At 45.0% G+C, this 16,400-nt stretch overlaps 2 protein-coding genes across 13 annotated transcripts in view; one reads left to right on the top strand and one right to left on the bottom strand.

The window, feature by feature from the left end:
• ZNRF2 (zinc and ring finger 2) overlaps positions 1-16,400 on the top strand; it is a 568,219-nt gene that overhangs the window by 57,140 nt on the left and 494,679 nt on the right. For 2 of the 4 annotated variants that reach the window (XR_007508147.1, XR_007508148.1), the window contains exon 5: positions 946-6,638. The gene's annotated coding sequence lies outside the window, so the exon portion shown is untranslated. Of the gene's footprint in view, positions 1-945; positions 7,436-16,400 lie in introns of those variants that run through there. The other 2 variants (XR_007508149.1, XM_049817315.1) reach the window with 2 other exon arrangements.
• NOD1 (nucleotide binding oligomerization domain containing 1) overlaps positions 7,519-16,400 on the bottom strand; it is a 35,636-nt gene continuing 26,754 nt past the window's right edge. For 7 of the 9 annotated variants that reach the window (XM_049817281.1, XM_049817280.1, XM_049817283.1 and 4 more), the window contains one exon: positions 14,661-16,024. In XM_049817281.1, coding sequence (XP_049673238.1) covers positions 15,952-16,024 — 73 coding nt within the window. In that variant the 3' untranslated portion in view covers positions 14,661-15,951. Of the gene's footprint in view, positions 7,868-8,876; positions 9,128-14,660; positions 16,025-16,400 lie in introns of those variants that run through there. The other 2 variants (XR_007508143.1, XR_007508142.1) reach the window with 2 other exon arrangements.

Genomic DNA, 16,400 nt, shown 5'->3' with positions numbered 1-16,400 from the left:
TTTTTCCATGGAAATGAAACAAAATTAAAATAATACAGTTGGGTAATTTTGGATTATTCCATGAGTATTGACATTTATTTCTGACAGAAAGCTTTTGGAATCATAAGAAAAAGTTGAAACTAGGTATTTTCAAACTCATTTGCATGTTAATGCATTCCAGAATGCTTAAAATATATAAATAAATAAATAAGCATGTTTCTATCCATCCCATCTCACAGAGGTTCACATTTTTCCAGCTTGTGTTTTGTGTTAATGATTGTAGATCTGCAGTCAGTGTCAATGGTTTAAAGGATAGGTTTATTCTTTTAGTTGACTAGTTCGAAAACTTTATCTTGCTTTAAACTACTACCCTTAAGCATTGCAAAACATACCAACAATCATCATAATTCTTAGAGAAATGGAGATACCTCAAATTCTGGCTAGTAGCTGAGGATTTGGTTTTGTTGTTCTGATGGAAATTAAAAAAAACAAAACAAAACAAAAAACCAAAAAACCAAAACACCTGAAGACTTCATGATTGCATTTATTTGCTCATTTGTCTCATCTTGCTTCATGAGTCTCCATTGCAGGTCACATTGCAGTGCTATGGTTGTTGCAGGGGTAGCAGAGAAAACCTGAAGGAAGGTATCCTGCTACAGGGATAATTCTTTTAACCTCAGGGCAGTGTTAGCCAAAATTAATAAACACATTTCCTATATTGCCCCCAACAACTGAACTGTGGAAGAAGCCAGCATGCTGTTTATGAACACATTTGTCTCTGTACATGCTCATGGATGTCTAACCTCATGTTAAATTCTGCTTCCTTTTTTCACAGCAGAGATGGTAATAACTGGGGGCTTAGGGAAAAGGGGAAGGAAAACATGGTGGTTGTGCTCATGCTGTTTGAGTGTGTTATATACTGAAATAGCTGAAATGATGTTACTTTGTCTTCTGCTTTGTCAACAGCTGCTTCCACTGATCAGAAAACAGGAGATGTAAGGTTCCCTTGCTGAACATAGCGTGCCTGGCTTGAGACTTACAGTTCTTTGTGGCTGAAAAAGACAAAGATGGACAGTGACATAGAAAAAGCATTGCAGACACCGGTAACTTGCCAGTAGTGCTCGGTATACCAAACACTCATGCAAAGGACACACAGGGATTTTGAAAATGCTGCACATTCTGTAACAATCGACTCCCCACAAACATTACTGACACTATTTTGTATTGAAGGCCAAAGTTCCTAATTTCAGCTTAACTTCTGGTTCTGTGAAGAAGTGGGTTATTGGACATGTTTCTTACTGCCTCGAGTAGAAGTGGAGATGTTCGATACGTGCTATCTGAGACCCGTGCAGGAAGATGGCCCTGGTTTTGAGTGGGAACATTTTTATCTTCTTGTTGGCTGAAGAAGGGTAAAATGGCAAACTAAACATAATCTAACAGTGTGACCTTAATTTACTGAATTCACACCCTGTTCTACGTTCTTCACTTTTTTCAAGAACAGAAAACATAAACTTCTCTGCATAGGAATATTATATTTCAAAATTTTGTAACTAAACCTTTGTCACAATGCAGTCCAAAGAGTAAAACCAAGACAGGTAACTAATTTATATTGATCAAGCTGTAGGGATTGTTGAAATCTGCACATTGTGTTGCTATTTAAGTAACTAAAACTTCTCTTTTACTGCTTGTGAGTAAAAACAACAAAAAAAAATGCAGCAAAGCAAAATCTTACAGCTATGCAACTTTTTTTTAAATAGGAAAAAAAAAGAATTACCAATTTTAAGTGCTGCCAGTTAAGGTAATTTGTTTAACGGGTATTTTTTTAAAAATGTTTCAGGTAATTATTTTATTCTACTACTCTCATCTCCAGGCTGCCTCCTGAGGTATAACTGAATGACTGCAAATGTGGGCACAGCAAGAGGTTTTTATAGGCATGGGTGAGATAACATCGAGGTGGGATTTGTGTTTAATTTTTCAAATGCGCATGTTTTTGTTTCCTTGTTTGAATGTTTTTTTGATGGCAGGATCTGTAGTACTTTGCATCTAAATCCTTGGTCTCTTCATGTGCAGACCAGCATTTGACAGTGTGGTTTGTTTGTTTTTTTTAAAATGCACCTGCATTTGTTTAATTTATTATTATTTTACTGTATTATATTGGTATAACCAGGGCTTCACAAAACGCAGGATGTCTCTGGTGGGTTACACCAAGTAAAACTGTGGTTAAGTATTAGTTCCCATACAGTATCACGGTTCACAAAAAGAAAGACGGGGGGGAAAAAGACAATAAACTGGAACAGATATCAGGGCTTAGAAGCATACTTTTTATATCAAGAATCAATCATAGTAGTTGTTGAATTTCACAGTGCAGGGAAGAGTTTATGAATATTAGTGACAGCATTTTTAGTGTGTTTCAATAGTTAAAATATATTGCACAACAGTTGGAACATTTGTACATACATAATTCTGCTTTTTTTTTGTTGTTGTTTAAGTACATATTTCTCTCTGTTGCTACTGTGATTCATATCAAAAAGGGCAAAGAACAGGAGCAATTGCTGCTATCTGGAGAACAAGTGCAGTGCATGTTACTAAACTCTCCTATCTTGCTTGCAGAGCAATTCTTGCCTGGATAACATTTTCTCCTGAATGTTGCTCTGTAAAATGCCTTTGTTATGCTGCAAATCTAAAGGAGTCCAAACTAGATAATTGTCATAATCGCCAGTGCAGTTTCTACATTTTTGGGCTTGCATCATTGGTTTCAGCTGAACCTGTAACTATGGGGCCCTGTTGTATTCTCTTTTTCAGTGGGAGCAGAATCGTTTTGTCACACTTTTTCAATTCTGTAGTCACATCAAATGTACAGTCATTCCCTGTACAGATTCCTTTTTAGCTGAGAATATTTGTGTTGCCTTGTATTATCATGGTGGGGAGGGAGGGGATGAGGAATTACAGCACCTGTAATACTCAAACAGTGGAGTTGCCTGCAGGCCCGCTTTTCCAATGTTAAATTCCTGCTATCTTCTGAAAGTAAAGCTTTTGCATTTGCATTGATTTAATGTTTACTGTTGGCTTCATGCCTACAGAAACTCACCTGTAATAATGTAAAGGGGGGTAGGTAAGTGTTTTGGTGTCCTGTGCTCCGAGGTCATAGATAGCCTTTGGCTTGGGGATTAAGTAGGTAAATATTATAAGCATAAATCTGTTTACAACTTAAGCTCAGTTTTGGTAGTTCATATATCTAGTTCATTTACTGTTTTTTTCAAAAACCTTAATTTTCTGTATTCAGATGCAAATAGCTGGTTTAAAGACCCAGCAGTTATCACTGCTGTCCTACATTTAGGACCAGTGTTTGAAAAGCACGCCACTAGCAATTGCACTGATGCATGGTTTTGCAGGCAAGAGTCTATTGCTGCTTCTGTCAGCACAGTAGAGCAGAAATACCCTGGATTGTTTGAGGAACTGGTATGAGGTCAGCCTTAGATCCTAGTTTGGCATTCTTGGTATCCATAAATCTCTTCTGAAAGGCTGTGGGAGGTTTTCTTGTATCAAAACCTGTAATGTAGACCAAGCCTTGAATGACCCTGGAAGCATGAGAGTGGTGCTTGGGTTTGAAAATGCCTGTGGAAATTCTATGTAAGCTTTCTATCACCAGCTGTGTTGGTCAGCTGGTGATGACCATGCTGTAGATGTAGTTCTAGTCAGAGGCAACACCTTCATTTTAAAAACATACTCACAGTGGTCCTAAATCATTGTGCTTTAGAAGGGGAAAATAAACATCAACCAAGTCCTGTCTCTTGATCAAGGAATACCACACTTGTCCACAAGAAGCAATAACTTAAATTACGGTGCGATAGGCTTCTTTGCCTGTAAATACATTGAGATTGCCAATTCTGTGCTGTTTCAGAGTATTTTCTGTCATCTGGCCTATATCTTCCCTACGTATGTAAGGGTGTGAAATAATTCCCATACTCAGGTCTGCCATAAACATGCTGCTTGCCACAAGGGGAAGAGTAGACTCAACACTGTCTTGAAATGTGAGATTTTTCTGAACTTGTAACATACCCATGTATCTTGAGTAGCAACTTGTGTTTTGAAGTTCATAGTGGAGGTGGCTATGAGTTGGATTGTATATAACCGTATACCATACAATACCAAGAGAGCCATGCTACTGTCAGAACAGGGCACCCATTGTCCTGTCTCTTATAAATCAGTATAACTATAATAACACTTCCCTTTTGAAGGAGGTAGTTAATTTTCTTTCAACACGTACATTCAATGATGAGTTCAGTGGGACATAAAAGCAAAACAATGAAGCACACTGCAAATTTGTGGTATTTTATTTTTTTGGAAGAATAAAGCCTAAAACAGATGGTCTTATTTGTAATCAATTTAACTTTCGTATTCAAGGGTAAGTGTACTGCAGTATTTTGAAATGGAAAATGTGTAGGTGATGTAGAAAGATGTGAATGGATACTTGTGACCTTTTTTTCCCCTGCTCCCCCCTTTACGATGTAAAGGGAGTTTTATGACTGAATCTTGAGATATGTACCTTTATCCTAGCTCTTACTGTTAGGAGCATTGGCTTTTTAATTAAGCCTTTGCTGAAAGGCTGGAGAGCTGGTAAAACTGACTCCCAAAAGACTAGAATCTCAGCAAATATGGGAAAGATAATTTTTATTCAGAAATGTGGATCTTCGGTGTTTCTGGATGGATAATGTCTGATACATAAGATGTGCTTATGGATGCTTTTAGTATGCCACCTTCTCCACGTGAGGGCTGCTGAAATTTGCTCCATTTCTTCTGTGTTCCACCAAAAACAGAGAACTTGGCATTACTACTATCTCTACGTTAACAGCAACAAAGCATATGTTGGTTTTGATATAGGCCATGATCTCTCTGAGTTTCTGTGAATTTTAGCTGCTTTCCCTTATTGAAAGAGAATATTGGTGTGCACATTTGGTATTGCTGGTTTGTACCTATTAATTTTGCTGTACAGTTGGGAGTTTCCTGCCGAGAGACTACTGTATACCTCGGAGTGCCGAAGTGCTAGTATGGATCTTCCAGCTCACCTTTGCCAGTAGAGAATTATCACATTTTTTGATGAGTGCTATATTTTATGATTCACTTTCCACTCTTCCAAGCTTAAAATTCATTTAGTATCAATTTCTTGTCCTCTTCCTAGCTGAAGACATGATACATTTTAGGCCATATTCCCTCAATCTTTGGACAGGCTTTCCATTGGCATCAGCAAAAGTAATGTAAGAGGTTGTAGCTGGAAGAGGAGGGCTTGTTACAGGTTTGCTATGACCCAGCCAAACGTGTTTTTTCCTGCAGCAGTGTCATCAGCTCATACCACTTAACTTCTTGTTGTTCAAAATACTCTGCATTAGAAACTCATGACAGAACTATGTCCAGGATTTGTTTCCTGAATGTAAAACTTATGATGTTTCTCCATATAAACTAACCTGCTTCTAAAATCAAGTTGAAGATGGTTTAGACTGTTTGGGGGGGGCGGGGGTGGGAAATACCCAGTCCTTACTCGCAAGCTGTCTCCAGTTGCATTTAGTTACCTTACTACACAGTTCAGCTGGCTTCCCAAGCTGCTGCACTGTGTTCTGTAAAGTCATTTATCAGTTAAGTACGTCAGAGCTGATGATGGGATAAACTGTAAATGACCTCACCATGGGGCATTATTAGTTGCTGAAGACTTGCTCAGGTAAACCACTGTAGGAATATCCTGCACCTGAAAAAGGCTGGACTTAGTTCTGTCTTTGATCTAGTAAGTTGCCAGTGTACAAGAAGTAGAAGGCAGCAAGCCTGCTAGCTGATCTTTCTGGCAGCTTTTAATCTATGTATGTTTGTTTGAGGGACTTTTGCCCTTGGGTGTGCTTTGGCAAAGATTTTGCAACGATAAGTAGGATCTGCTTAATTCTGGCAGAGTTTCAAGTGTAAGTAACCTGACGTTGCAAGAACATAATCTGTTTCTGAATCCTGTTCCCCTTGTTTTCCCTCAAATCTGTCCCTTTTATTGCTAATTTGTTACATTTAATAGCAAACACCTCTCAACATGACTGGTCACAGGCTCTCAAGGTGTGAAATGCTAACAGGAAGAGACATCAAAGCATGACTCTGTGCTGTTCCTGCATATAGGATTCCACTTTTCCTGCAGTGGATGAAAAACTGAATATGACTCAGCAATGTGCACTTGCAGCTCAGAAAGCCAATCGTATCCTGGGCTGCATCAAAAGAAGTGTGGCCAGCAGGTCGAGGGAGGTGATTCTGCCCCTCTACTCCGCTCTTGTGAGACCCCACCTGGAGTACTGTGTCCAGCTCTGGGGACCCCAACATAAGAAAGACATGGACCTGCTTGAGGGGGTCCAGAGGAGGGCCATGAAGATGATCAGGGGTCTGGAGCACCTTGCCTATGAAGACAGGCTGAGAGAGTTGAGGTGGTTCAGCCTGGAGAAGAGAAGGCTCCAGGGAGACCCCATAGCAGCCTTCCAGGACTTAAAGGGAGCCTACAGAAAAGATGGGGAGGGACTCTTTATCAGGGAATGTAGTGATAGGAGAAGGGGTAATGGCTTTAAACTGGAAGAGGGTAGATTTAGATTAGATGTAAGGAAGAAGTTTTTTACTGTGAGGATGTTGAGGCACTGGACCAGGTTGCCCAGAGAGGTTGTGGCTGCCCCATCCCTGGAAGTGTTCAAGGCCAGACTGGATGGGGCTTTGAGCAACCTGGTCTAGTGGAAGGTGTCCCTGCCCATGGCAGGGGGGTTGGAACTAGGTGGTCTTTAAGGTCCCTTCCAATCCAAACTATTCTATGATTCTATATTAAGATGAAGCTGAAGTATTTATTACTGTGCAGTCTCTCTCTTAGCTGATATTGCCAAAGCACTGTAACTTTCAAGGAGGAAGGGAGGTGGCTTTAGCTGTAGAGGGGATGTTTTAATGAACTACTCAATTTTAACATCTGCAGCATCACACTGCACGGGTGGTGATCCAGCATTAACCTTATCACTTGATTGCAAATCTCGTTCTGGCTTTTCCTACCCTTTGGCAGGTACCTGCTGGTAGGAAGAAGAGTGTATATTCCCCTTTTTTATATGCCTCTTCCCACAGAACTAACCCTGCCCACAATGAGTTAGAGGGAACTCTGTGTTAGCTTCTGAAATGCCACCCATATGTGCAGTGGTAATGGACAAGATGTCTTCCTTCATTACCCAGAGCAGAAATGGGAATGTAATTTGCAATGTCTAATGTAAAACATGTTTGTATTTTTTTGTTAATTGAGCAGTATGGTTACAAGTTGACTTAAGTTGTTCTAAGGTACTCTTTTCAGTGGTTTGCCAGTACATAATCATGAATGAAAATATTTTTTTATTGATTTTTAGGTTGTATGTTTAACATTCCATTCATGTAAAATATGTACAAATATATGTAATAAATCTTTTGAAGCACAGTTTTCTTCACACTTCCAGGTGGGTGGGCTGGTTTTTTGTTTTGTTTTTTTTTAAAGTATTAGTGAAAGAGGCATCGCTGTGGAGCAGAGATTCTGTATGTCTGTGCTGCAGACCAAGCTGAAGAAGAGGAAGAAAAAGCAATGCATGGTGTATAGTCACAGCTAGCAAAGCAGCGTGGTATCTCGGCTGTCTGCAGCTCTGCAGGTAGGAGAGCAGACCCTCTGGGCCAGCCTCTCGGAGCCCCTTTCGCTCCTGCAAAGCGGCGATGTGACAGGCTTTTATCCAGCTGGCCAAGGATGGCCTTGGCAGAGCAGAGCTGCTGTTTTGCCAAGGTGGCTGGAGGTGAGGTGTCTGGTTGACGTGTCCTCTGGTGATCCTCAGCAGACGTGATGGCCGGCCTTCAAGGTTAGCATAAATTAGAGCTGCCAGGTCTGGAGGTGGGAAACTCGAGTGGTTTAAAAGGGAAAAAGAGGGGAGGAAAGGGGTGGCAAACAGCCCTTACTCATCACCTAGGGACTGGGAAGCTCCATCAAAGCGTCAAGCTAGCTCAATGCACTGCTCATTCCTTCAGTTTCCTCTAGCCAAATACCACTCTAGCTTCCTCCCAAACCACTTCATAGCTTCCTCTTTAAAACTGACTCCCTGCCAGCATACCAGTGGCTGGGCAATGCATGCATTTCCTTGTCTCCGATGGTCACCGACACTCTCCTGTCTGTCCCTAAACAATTGGGAGGGGGTTACCACACCAGGCTCCCAACAGAGACGTGTTGCTCGAGGAGGGAATTTGTCCAGAGCCACCGAGGGCATTAAATCGTTCTCCAGTTGAGCTCCCTGGCAAGGGCAGAGCACTGCACTGCTGACTGCCTGGAAACCTCCTCCCAAGGCAGCGGCTGCAGCTATGAACCCGTTGGGTTGCCTCCAGTGCTGCCTGCAGCAGGTAGCTGTGGGTGCAGGTGACCCAGCTGGCTGCATTACTACTGCACATCTTCCTGCCTGCCCCAGCAGCAGCTAGGGAGCTGCAGCCCTTGTGCTAGAAGTGAGTGAGATGCAGACAGGGGCACAGGTGAGCCATGTGCTACCGAGGACACGCAGGTTTTGGATGGTGTACGGTGTAAGTCTGCTGGGGGGAGAGGGTGATTTTACACCCCTTCCCCTACACTAGCTGGGAGTGGAGCTGCGGGTGCTGTGAGCAAAACCAAAGTGCGTTTCACCAAAGTTATGTGGAGTGCAGGTAGGGGAAAATGAAAGGAATTCACTCTCCAGGCAGGAAACTCCTCTTCATGTTGGTGTGTTGCATCTCAGCCCAACAAGGTGCTGCTCCTAGCCAGGGGGGCCTGTCAGCAGGCTGGTAATAGCTGCTGGTGGAATGTGATGCAAGGATTTATGGCATAGGTTCCTCCGAGGCTGGGTGTCTGTCCTTGCTTGCTCCACTTTTGAGACAAGCTTTCTACTGTGGCCGGGGGTTGCTGAACCCATCGCTAAAGCACAGGGACAGTTACAACCTTTGCAGTTCTCTCTGTGGGAGATGATAGTTTTAGTGCATGAATTATTCAAGTCTGCACCAAGAGACAGTTGGATGTAATTACTGAGGAACGTGTTTGCATTTCTTGCTAGTGTCCCCCGATTGCCTTCTGGGAAGCCTGAATTCCTTTACTGCCAGTAATTCCTGTGTTTTCCTCCTTGGTCTCAAGCTGTATTATGGAAGCAATTGATAACTAGTTAGAGCTGTGTTTGGCTTCACATCAGGAAAATCTGCTGGAAATTATTCCAGTTCAGTAGGTAGACGATTTCATATGTGGAATTTAAATTAGCGGCATCTGTTGGTATCATGTCCTGCCCTCCTGCCTACAGCCGGGACATGGGACATGCCTCCTTTGCCCCAAGTTGATTGCCCTGGGGGGTGAACTGGGTGGCATTGCCAGCCCCGGGCTGTTCCCACAGTCTGTCAGTGCGAGATGGTGATGCTGCATGTGTGTGTGCGCATCTGGCCCTGCTACCACACACTTGCTTGGTACAGCCAGTGGTCTGTGTCCACTACTGGATGCTGTGTTGCTTTTAGCAGGAAGGGAAGAAAAGCACACAGCCTGTGGCAAAGAGAGCAGGGAGGGAGGGGAGGGTCCCCTGCAGCAGCTGGAGCTAAATGGGGGTGTTTTCTCCCCTGGCTTTTGAGTGCCCTATGCTGGAAGGTCTTGTTCTCCTTCCAAGGCTACGAGACCCAAGCAGTGTCAGTGCTTGAGGGGGTGCAGGCTGGAGCCTGCTGTCTCTGTGATCTACCCCCGGCTTGTTTGTTTAGCTGAGGAGGTTCCCAGCTCCATCCCACCCTGCAGGGAGACAGATGCCCGCGTCCAAAAAGCCGAACAAGGCCACAGAGGACGCTGCTTGTGAGGTGCTGCACAGCTTGTGCCCACCCTCTCCTCGCCAGCCGGCCACTGGACGGCAAAGAGCCTCAGCAAAAGCCAAGTGAGAAAGAGTTTTCCAGCACTTGTTTAATAAAGCATCTGTTTTCTGAGGGGGATGAGATCAGGGATGCATGGGGACAGGGAGGAGGGTTTGACATAAATAAATAATTGCATAAAGCCCATCCTCCGTTGACGCAAGATGAGTCACTCCTTGTAAAGGAAAATGCGTAGAGGAGGCAAATATTAAAAGCACAGGGATGGATCCTCAGCTCAGTGGAAACTGCAGGTGCTTAATGCTTCTCTGGATTTGGCCAATTATCTTTTGAGTCATGCTTTGTGTCAAGCTCCTGCCCTGCTTTTTGTTTCCATCCTGGTTACAGATTTCTTTGTTTTAACACACATTTAAATTTTAAGAAAGCCTTTTCTCCCCCGACCCCCCTTCCCCTCATAGTTGCTTCTTTATGCTGGCTTCAAACAGAAGGAAAGGGAAAATACCAAGCCTCTGTCTGAGCCTGGTCAGGCTTTGTCACCGAGGAGAATGACCACGGTGCGGCCATTTCCCGTGTGGCAGTGGGGTCTTCTCACCTGCTCCCTGCCTCAGTGGACCCAGGTGACTTCTAACAGGCACAGCTTTCCTCTTCACAAGTCACCCGGGCCAGGATTAACATCTGTTAAACTCCAGATTAAAGAGTCTGGCAGGCAACGGGAGCATGAAAACTTGACAGCTTCATTTGCTCCAGTCTGTGAGGTCTAAGTCTCCCGGCTTGCGAGGCTTTAGCAGCTAATTAAGTTGCTGACTTTGGTGTATGGGATGACTCCCTGGACACAAGTGGTTGGGCATAATTTAATTGTTTGCAAAGGGTTTGCTAGAGCTGGAGCTCCGTCTCTCTCCCCTGCAGGAGCGAAGGGGATGCTTCTGCACCGGGGCCAGTTTGCTCTTGGGCGCAGCCGCTTGCTGCAGCGGTGGAAGTGGCCCATCAGCCGTGCCAGCAGTGGCCACCTCCTGGGCCAGCTGCCCACGCTGGGGGCTGGGGCGAGGGAAGCGTGGCACCCATTTTGGTGAAAGTGCTCAAATCCGGGCTTGCCTGCGCTGCACAACGTGGTCACTGGCCGAGGGTGCTAAGCTCGGAGAAAGTGTCTGTCCGTCCCTCTTAGGTCCCACTGGGCTGCCAAAAAGGACTGCGTGTAAGCAGGGCGCAGTGATTTAGTTGTGCCCCCATTAAGTGTGTACTACCCCACCTTGCTGATGCCCCCAAAGCTGCGCTGCCCCAGAGGGACGGCTGCCCTCCGAGCGGGGCTGTGGTGGCGGGGGCTGTGAAAGCTGGCAGCTCTGAGGCAAAGGAATGAGAGAAGCCACCAAGCAGGAAAATTGGGTCTGGTGAAATGACAGAGCCGCTCCCCTGTGAACGATCCTGAACTGTTCCATGTGTGGGACCGGGCGCCAGGCCTGGGGGAGGGCTGGGACTTGGACCCCGGCCCTGCCGCAGCAGCTCTGCTGGGCAGAGAAGACGCAGTGGTAGTTACCAGCAGGACGGCCAGAGCAAAGGAAATATCTCGTTCCTCCTCTCCTTTACCTGGCACCCACCTCTCCATCTTCCATTTCTGCATTTCTTCAGAAGGTCCTGGCCTCCTGGGGCTGTTGGGAAGCCTCCCTGTTCAGCAGCCCTGGGGGCAGCAGTAGCTGCAGACCCTGTGCGTGACTAGGATTTATGTATTGCCACTTAATGGGTTGCTTGACCCCTAAAGGTGCCAAGCGCAGGTGGGTGAGGTGGCATCAGGCCTGCCAGAAATCTGCCGCTTTCTGGTGCAGTCACCTGGGGACTCTCCATGAGTAGGGACGTATGAGGGTGCAGGACATCCCGCGCTTTCCCAGTATAAAGCAATAGCTGTAGTTTTTGCCCCTGGCTGACTACAAGACCAGTTTTTATTGCCTAGCCTGCCTGCTGTGACCTCCCAGGCCTTGATGCTCATGAAGCTGAAGCTGTTTTCTCTGAAACATCAGCCCGCCCCCGCCTCAAGTCCCACTGCGTACCTGAGGCAAGTTATGTCAAAACTTTGCAGCTTGTGCTCTCACCTTGTTTACCTCTGGGAGTGGAGAATGAGCACCAGCCCTGTTGAGATTCACAGGGGATTCAAACATGAATTCCCCAGGATAAAAGAGGGGACTCCCCAGCCCCTGTGGCACTCTCTGCAGCCTCTGGCTGTTTGTCCCCACCTGGGTAAGTGAGGAAGGCCTCACCACTGTTGCTATGCTGTGTTTCTTAGAAACTTCACCCATCCCACAAGGCAACCGAGAGCCCCCAGCAAGCGAAAAGAAACCATCTCCTGTGAGTAAATTTGGAGTCCACAAGTGCAGCAGGCAGCTCCCAACCTGGCCTTGTTTTAATTTAGCATGATCCTGCTATTTTGTTTCTACCTACTAATGCAATAGTCAAGTCCTTTGTGCACAGCTGCAGGTTTTTGCTGCTAAGATTATTTGTCCCATCAGTTGAAAACTGAGCAGCCCTTACAGTGACCTCTCCTTCCTCATGGCACACCCATCCCTCGCTGCCTTTGGCCTGCCTCTGACACCTTTGCTCCCAATTGTGGCTATTTATACCCTTTTGCAGTAGGCTCCTGTTTTCCTCTGCCAAACCGAGGTAAGGGAATGGAGCGAAGCTACAGAGAAGCAGGCACGAGCCTCTCGCTGCCTTTTGGCATCAGCACTGCTCCCACGGCATGGGATGGAGGCATGAGGATCTTGTGCTGGCTGTGGTTGAAAAGCAACGGCTGAGTGGCACCTTGCACCACCCAGCAAGTCTTAAACTGGGGGTCTGACAGCTGGAGATGCAGGTCTGACACCCGGTTAGGAGCACTAAACCAGGCTCAGAAAAGCATCCTTTCCCAAAGACTTGGCGGTGTGTGTGACCAGCATAGGACAGCACTGCATTGCAGCAGGGCTCTCTCTTGAGGGCCACTGTATTATCTGGCACCAGTAAGCCAACACAGCTTGGACCAGCCAAATGTAAGTGCTGCACCTCAAGCCAGCAAGACTTCACACTGGGTGGAAATGCCGAGAGTTCTGGCGGTCAGTGTGGCAGGAGGACTACAGGGACATGGCAGCAGCGTGTGTGTCCCTGAGCCACCGTTGTGGTTTCCCCCCACTGCCCCTAACTGGGTTGGCACCTGCTGCTGGAAAGGTCCCTCATGGACAGCGGCAGCTCCTCGCTCTTGTCTGCAGACAGAATTAGTTAGGCTGTCACAGTCCTGTCTTGATCTAGCCAAGTGTCTGCTTGACAGGGCTTCAGCAAAGCCAAAGCACTTGCAGGCAGCCTGTTCAAGTTCTTTAAAAAGCTGTTTATTATCACAGTGGAGAAGTGGGAAAAAATGCTGCATACAGAGAATGTCTTAGCAAATTACAAACAAGTCTTAAAAAGTTACAGTTGTCTCTGAATTCGAGTAAACCAGGCTCTCCCTGTAAGCTGCAAATGCGTTGCTCTGATGAGCTCTACAAATGGTCCCATAAGACTACGAAGAAAGAACTGCAGTCTGAAACGCTGTGCCAATCAACAAGGAAACTCCAGCTGCTCCCAAAGCAGCAACCAGTTTCCCCAGCACGATTCCCGAAGCTTTGACGTGTTGCCTGACACAGACCCTCTGCCCTGGGTGTGTTGGGGTCAGGACACTGTGAAACCCCTCAATTTTGTCAAAGCCAGACTGAGCTGTGCTCAGACCTTCAGCCCAGCCCAAATGATTGCTTGCAGCCCGAAATCACCTCTGAAATGAGTGGCTATGACTGGCACAGTCACTGGCACTGTAATTGGTGTAATCGGCCACTCTGAGGCCGTGTTTAGCTGCTGCAGCCCCGTAGATGCTCCCGTCTCTGAAAACACTGCCCTGGATGCCTGGCTTGTAACAGCTGGGCCCATAACAGGATTTAACAGGGTTGAGGTTATTGTCATGCTACAAATAGCTCCAAAGGCTGCTCTAAACAAAAAAAAAGGGGCAGAAGTTTTTGCAGTGAAAAGCTTGGAGGGAGCTGTCAGGGACATTTTGTACTGCTTTAGTCTATCAGTGAGATGAGGACAGGAGCTGGAGTTTTTCACTATATTATTTTCTACCTGGTAAATGAGCAAATAATTCAGTGATTAGAGCAAACTGGGAGCACACTTCTTCCCTCTAACACAGGCAAATGACACCTCTGGTGAAGGCCCTTCCTGCAGCTGTGTCCCCTCCACACCATAAGGGCAGGCTGGCAAAACAGCAACAACATTTTAACAAGGTGCATGGGTGTCCAATTTGTTAAAGTTGCTGAGAAGTCTTTAAAGGCCTTGCTCTGGCAGCTGTTTTTGCAATTGAAATCCAGCTCATCTGTAACTGTGTGCCCTTTTGCTTCAGTAAACAAATGGCTCAGGTGCAGAAATCATTCATGTTAGCTTTCTTCCAGCACAGTCCAAAAGCCTCATCTGTCTCCCTGTGAAAAATCAGTGCTGATACAACAGGGAGGAAAAGCCACTGAAAAATAATGAACATGAAGTTGTTTTTCTTCTATATTTTTTTTTTTAAACTGCTGGTTTTTTGAAAAGGTTTATGAGCATTTTAAAATGTGTTAGGGACCTGAAGGGAGTAGACAGAATTGGGGACTGGGAAAGATCTGCTACCACGTAGGAAACAGAGAAACTCTGACCTACAAAGCATGCCTTTTTTCATGTTTTGCTTTATGGGGCAGATTTAGGAGATGGGAAAGTGAAGGTTTATTGGTCTGGCATTTCAACTGGAGATTCTTCTTCCAGCCTACCAAGGTTTTGTGGGTTAGTCAGCAACTGCGGAATTGTTTCCCAAGTTTGGGGGTGGTAACACGGGAGGAGGAAGGAAAATGGATCATGCTTTTCCATTTTGGGTTCCATGTGCACACTGTGGGGTAGAATTTGAGTTTACCTTTATAAAGCATGCCTAATTTGCGCACACACACACACACACACACAAAAAGTCAAATACCCCACTCCAAACTGGTCCTAAACACTAATTATTTTGGGGAGGGATAATGTTTTCTTGCTGGTCCTTATCACTGATACCTGCCCCTTGCCTTGCACTTTCCACTAATTCAAGCACAGAATAAAAGCTTTCTAAGCAAATCTCAATCCTTCTCTGTGCTTACATGTTGCTGGGAGAAGGGATTTCTACTTGACGTAATTGATTTTCAATCGTCCTTTCTCCCCACCGAAGCTAGGCAACTTAAAATTGGTGTATTGCCACCAGCACAGTGTCTAGGCCAAGAGCCAAGGCAATGAACAGCCTGCTAATTAATTTTTCACATTTATCGCCAGACCCCCTCCCCAGAACAAACACTGTGAAAACAGGAGGTGGCAGTTTCTGTGCAGCCCTCAGGAAATTTTAAGCAAAAGTGTTTTACTGCTAGTTTTATGCTTTCACAGTGATGGCAGTAAGGAAGAAAATGTATTGTCTTCAATATGGAAAAAAAGATTATTGAAAGTAATCTGAGCCTGATGTATCTAAAAAAACTTCTCTAAAAAAAACCCCCAAAACCAAAAAGGCAAAAAAAAAAAGCAGCATCTACAAAGCTGGCTGTAGTCAGTGGAGAAATAAGGGCCTGATTTCTAGGCAGGAGAAAGGTATTCCATGTTGAAAACATTGGTACCATGCAACTGTTACAGATGGATTATATTTCCAGTAAAGCTATGTATGTTCATTTTCAGTTAAGAGGCAGATAATACTGTGAGTTTGTGCATCTCGCACCCTTTCTTGCATATATATGCGTGTGTATGTATATAAATAAATTATTTACATCAGTGTACAGAATAAACCTAAACTCAGGTATCAAAATGCAAACACCTGCCAGTGGATTTAGTCTGTTAACATTTTGCATTTCATCTTCAAAGCACCATACAAGCATTAATTATTTACCCAGGCAACTTCCCACTCACCGAAAGGATTAAGAGTAACAGGCAGGGTAATGGATGGAGCTGAGGGAGCGCAGCATGTTCATAAAAAGGCAGCTAATCATGTATCTCTCTCCTGCCATGAGCACTTCAGATTTACACCTTTATAAACTCTGTAGTCCAAGTGTAGCAGTAACCTTTGTAATACAAAGCTTGTCACAATAGGAAATTCCTCATTCAAAAGCAAATGATCCGTTCTTCATTTTCAAAAGCTTTGGCCTCCTCTTGGCTTATCAGGTTCCCATTCAAACTGGAGGGGAAAAATAAGAGGGATGTGAAAATAAGGTAGTGACTATTGCCCATCTTCTCTTTTTCCAAGGTTTTGGAGCAGAGATCCCAGCTTTGTAATGTTGTGTGAGCTGCAAGCTTCTCAAAGGCACACAGTTGGGAACCGGCCTCAGACCGGCTACAGCACTGCTGTTCCCCCTGCAAGTATGAGGAACAAAGCTACTTCTTCAGAAATAAAAACTTAACACCTAAACTTCACTGAACCAAGATCAGTGTTGGGATACCCAGTGGCTTGCACTTCAGCAAGCAGCATTTCGCTGACAAAGGTTCTTACCATGCAGTGGGCTAGTTTAAAGAAAGTTAAATAGTCCTCAGAGCATTTTGTGTTTTCCATGACA

The sequence above is a fragment of the Accipiter gentilis genome, chromosome 14 (genome assembly GCF_929443795.1).
Source record: "Accipiter gentilis chromosome 14, bAccGen1.1, whole genome shotgun sequence".
Classification (NCBI taxonomy): Eukaryota; Metazoa; Chordata; class Aves; order Accipitriformes; family Accipitridae; genus Astur; species Astur gentilis.
This window is presented reverse-complemented; position numbering and strand designations above follow the sequence as displayed.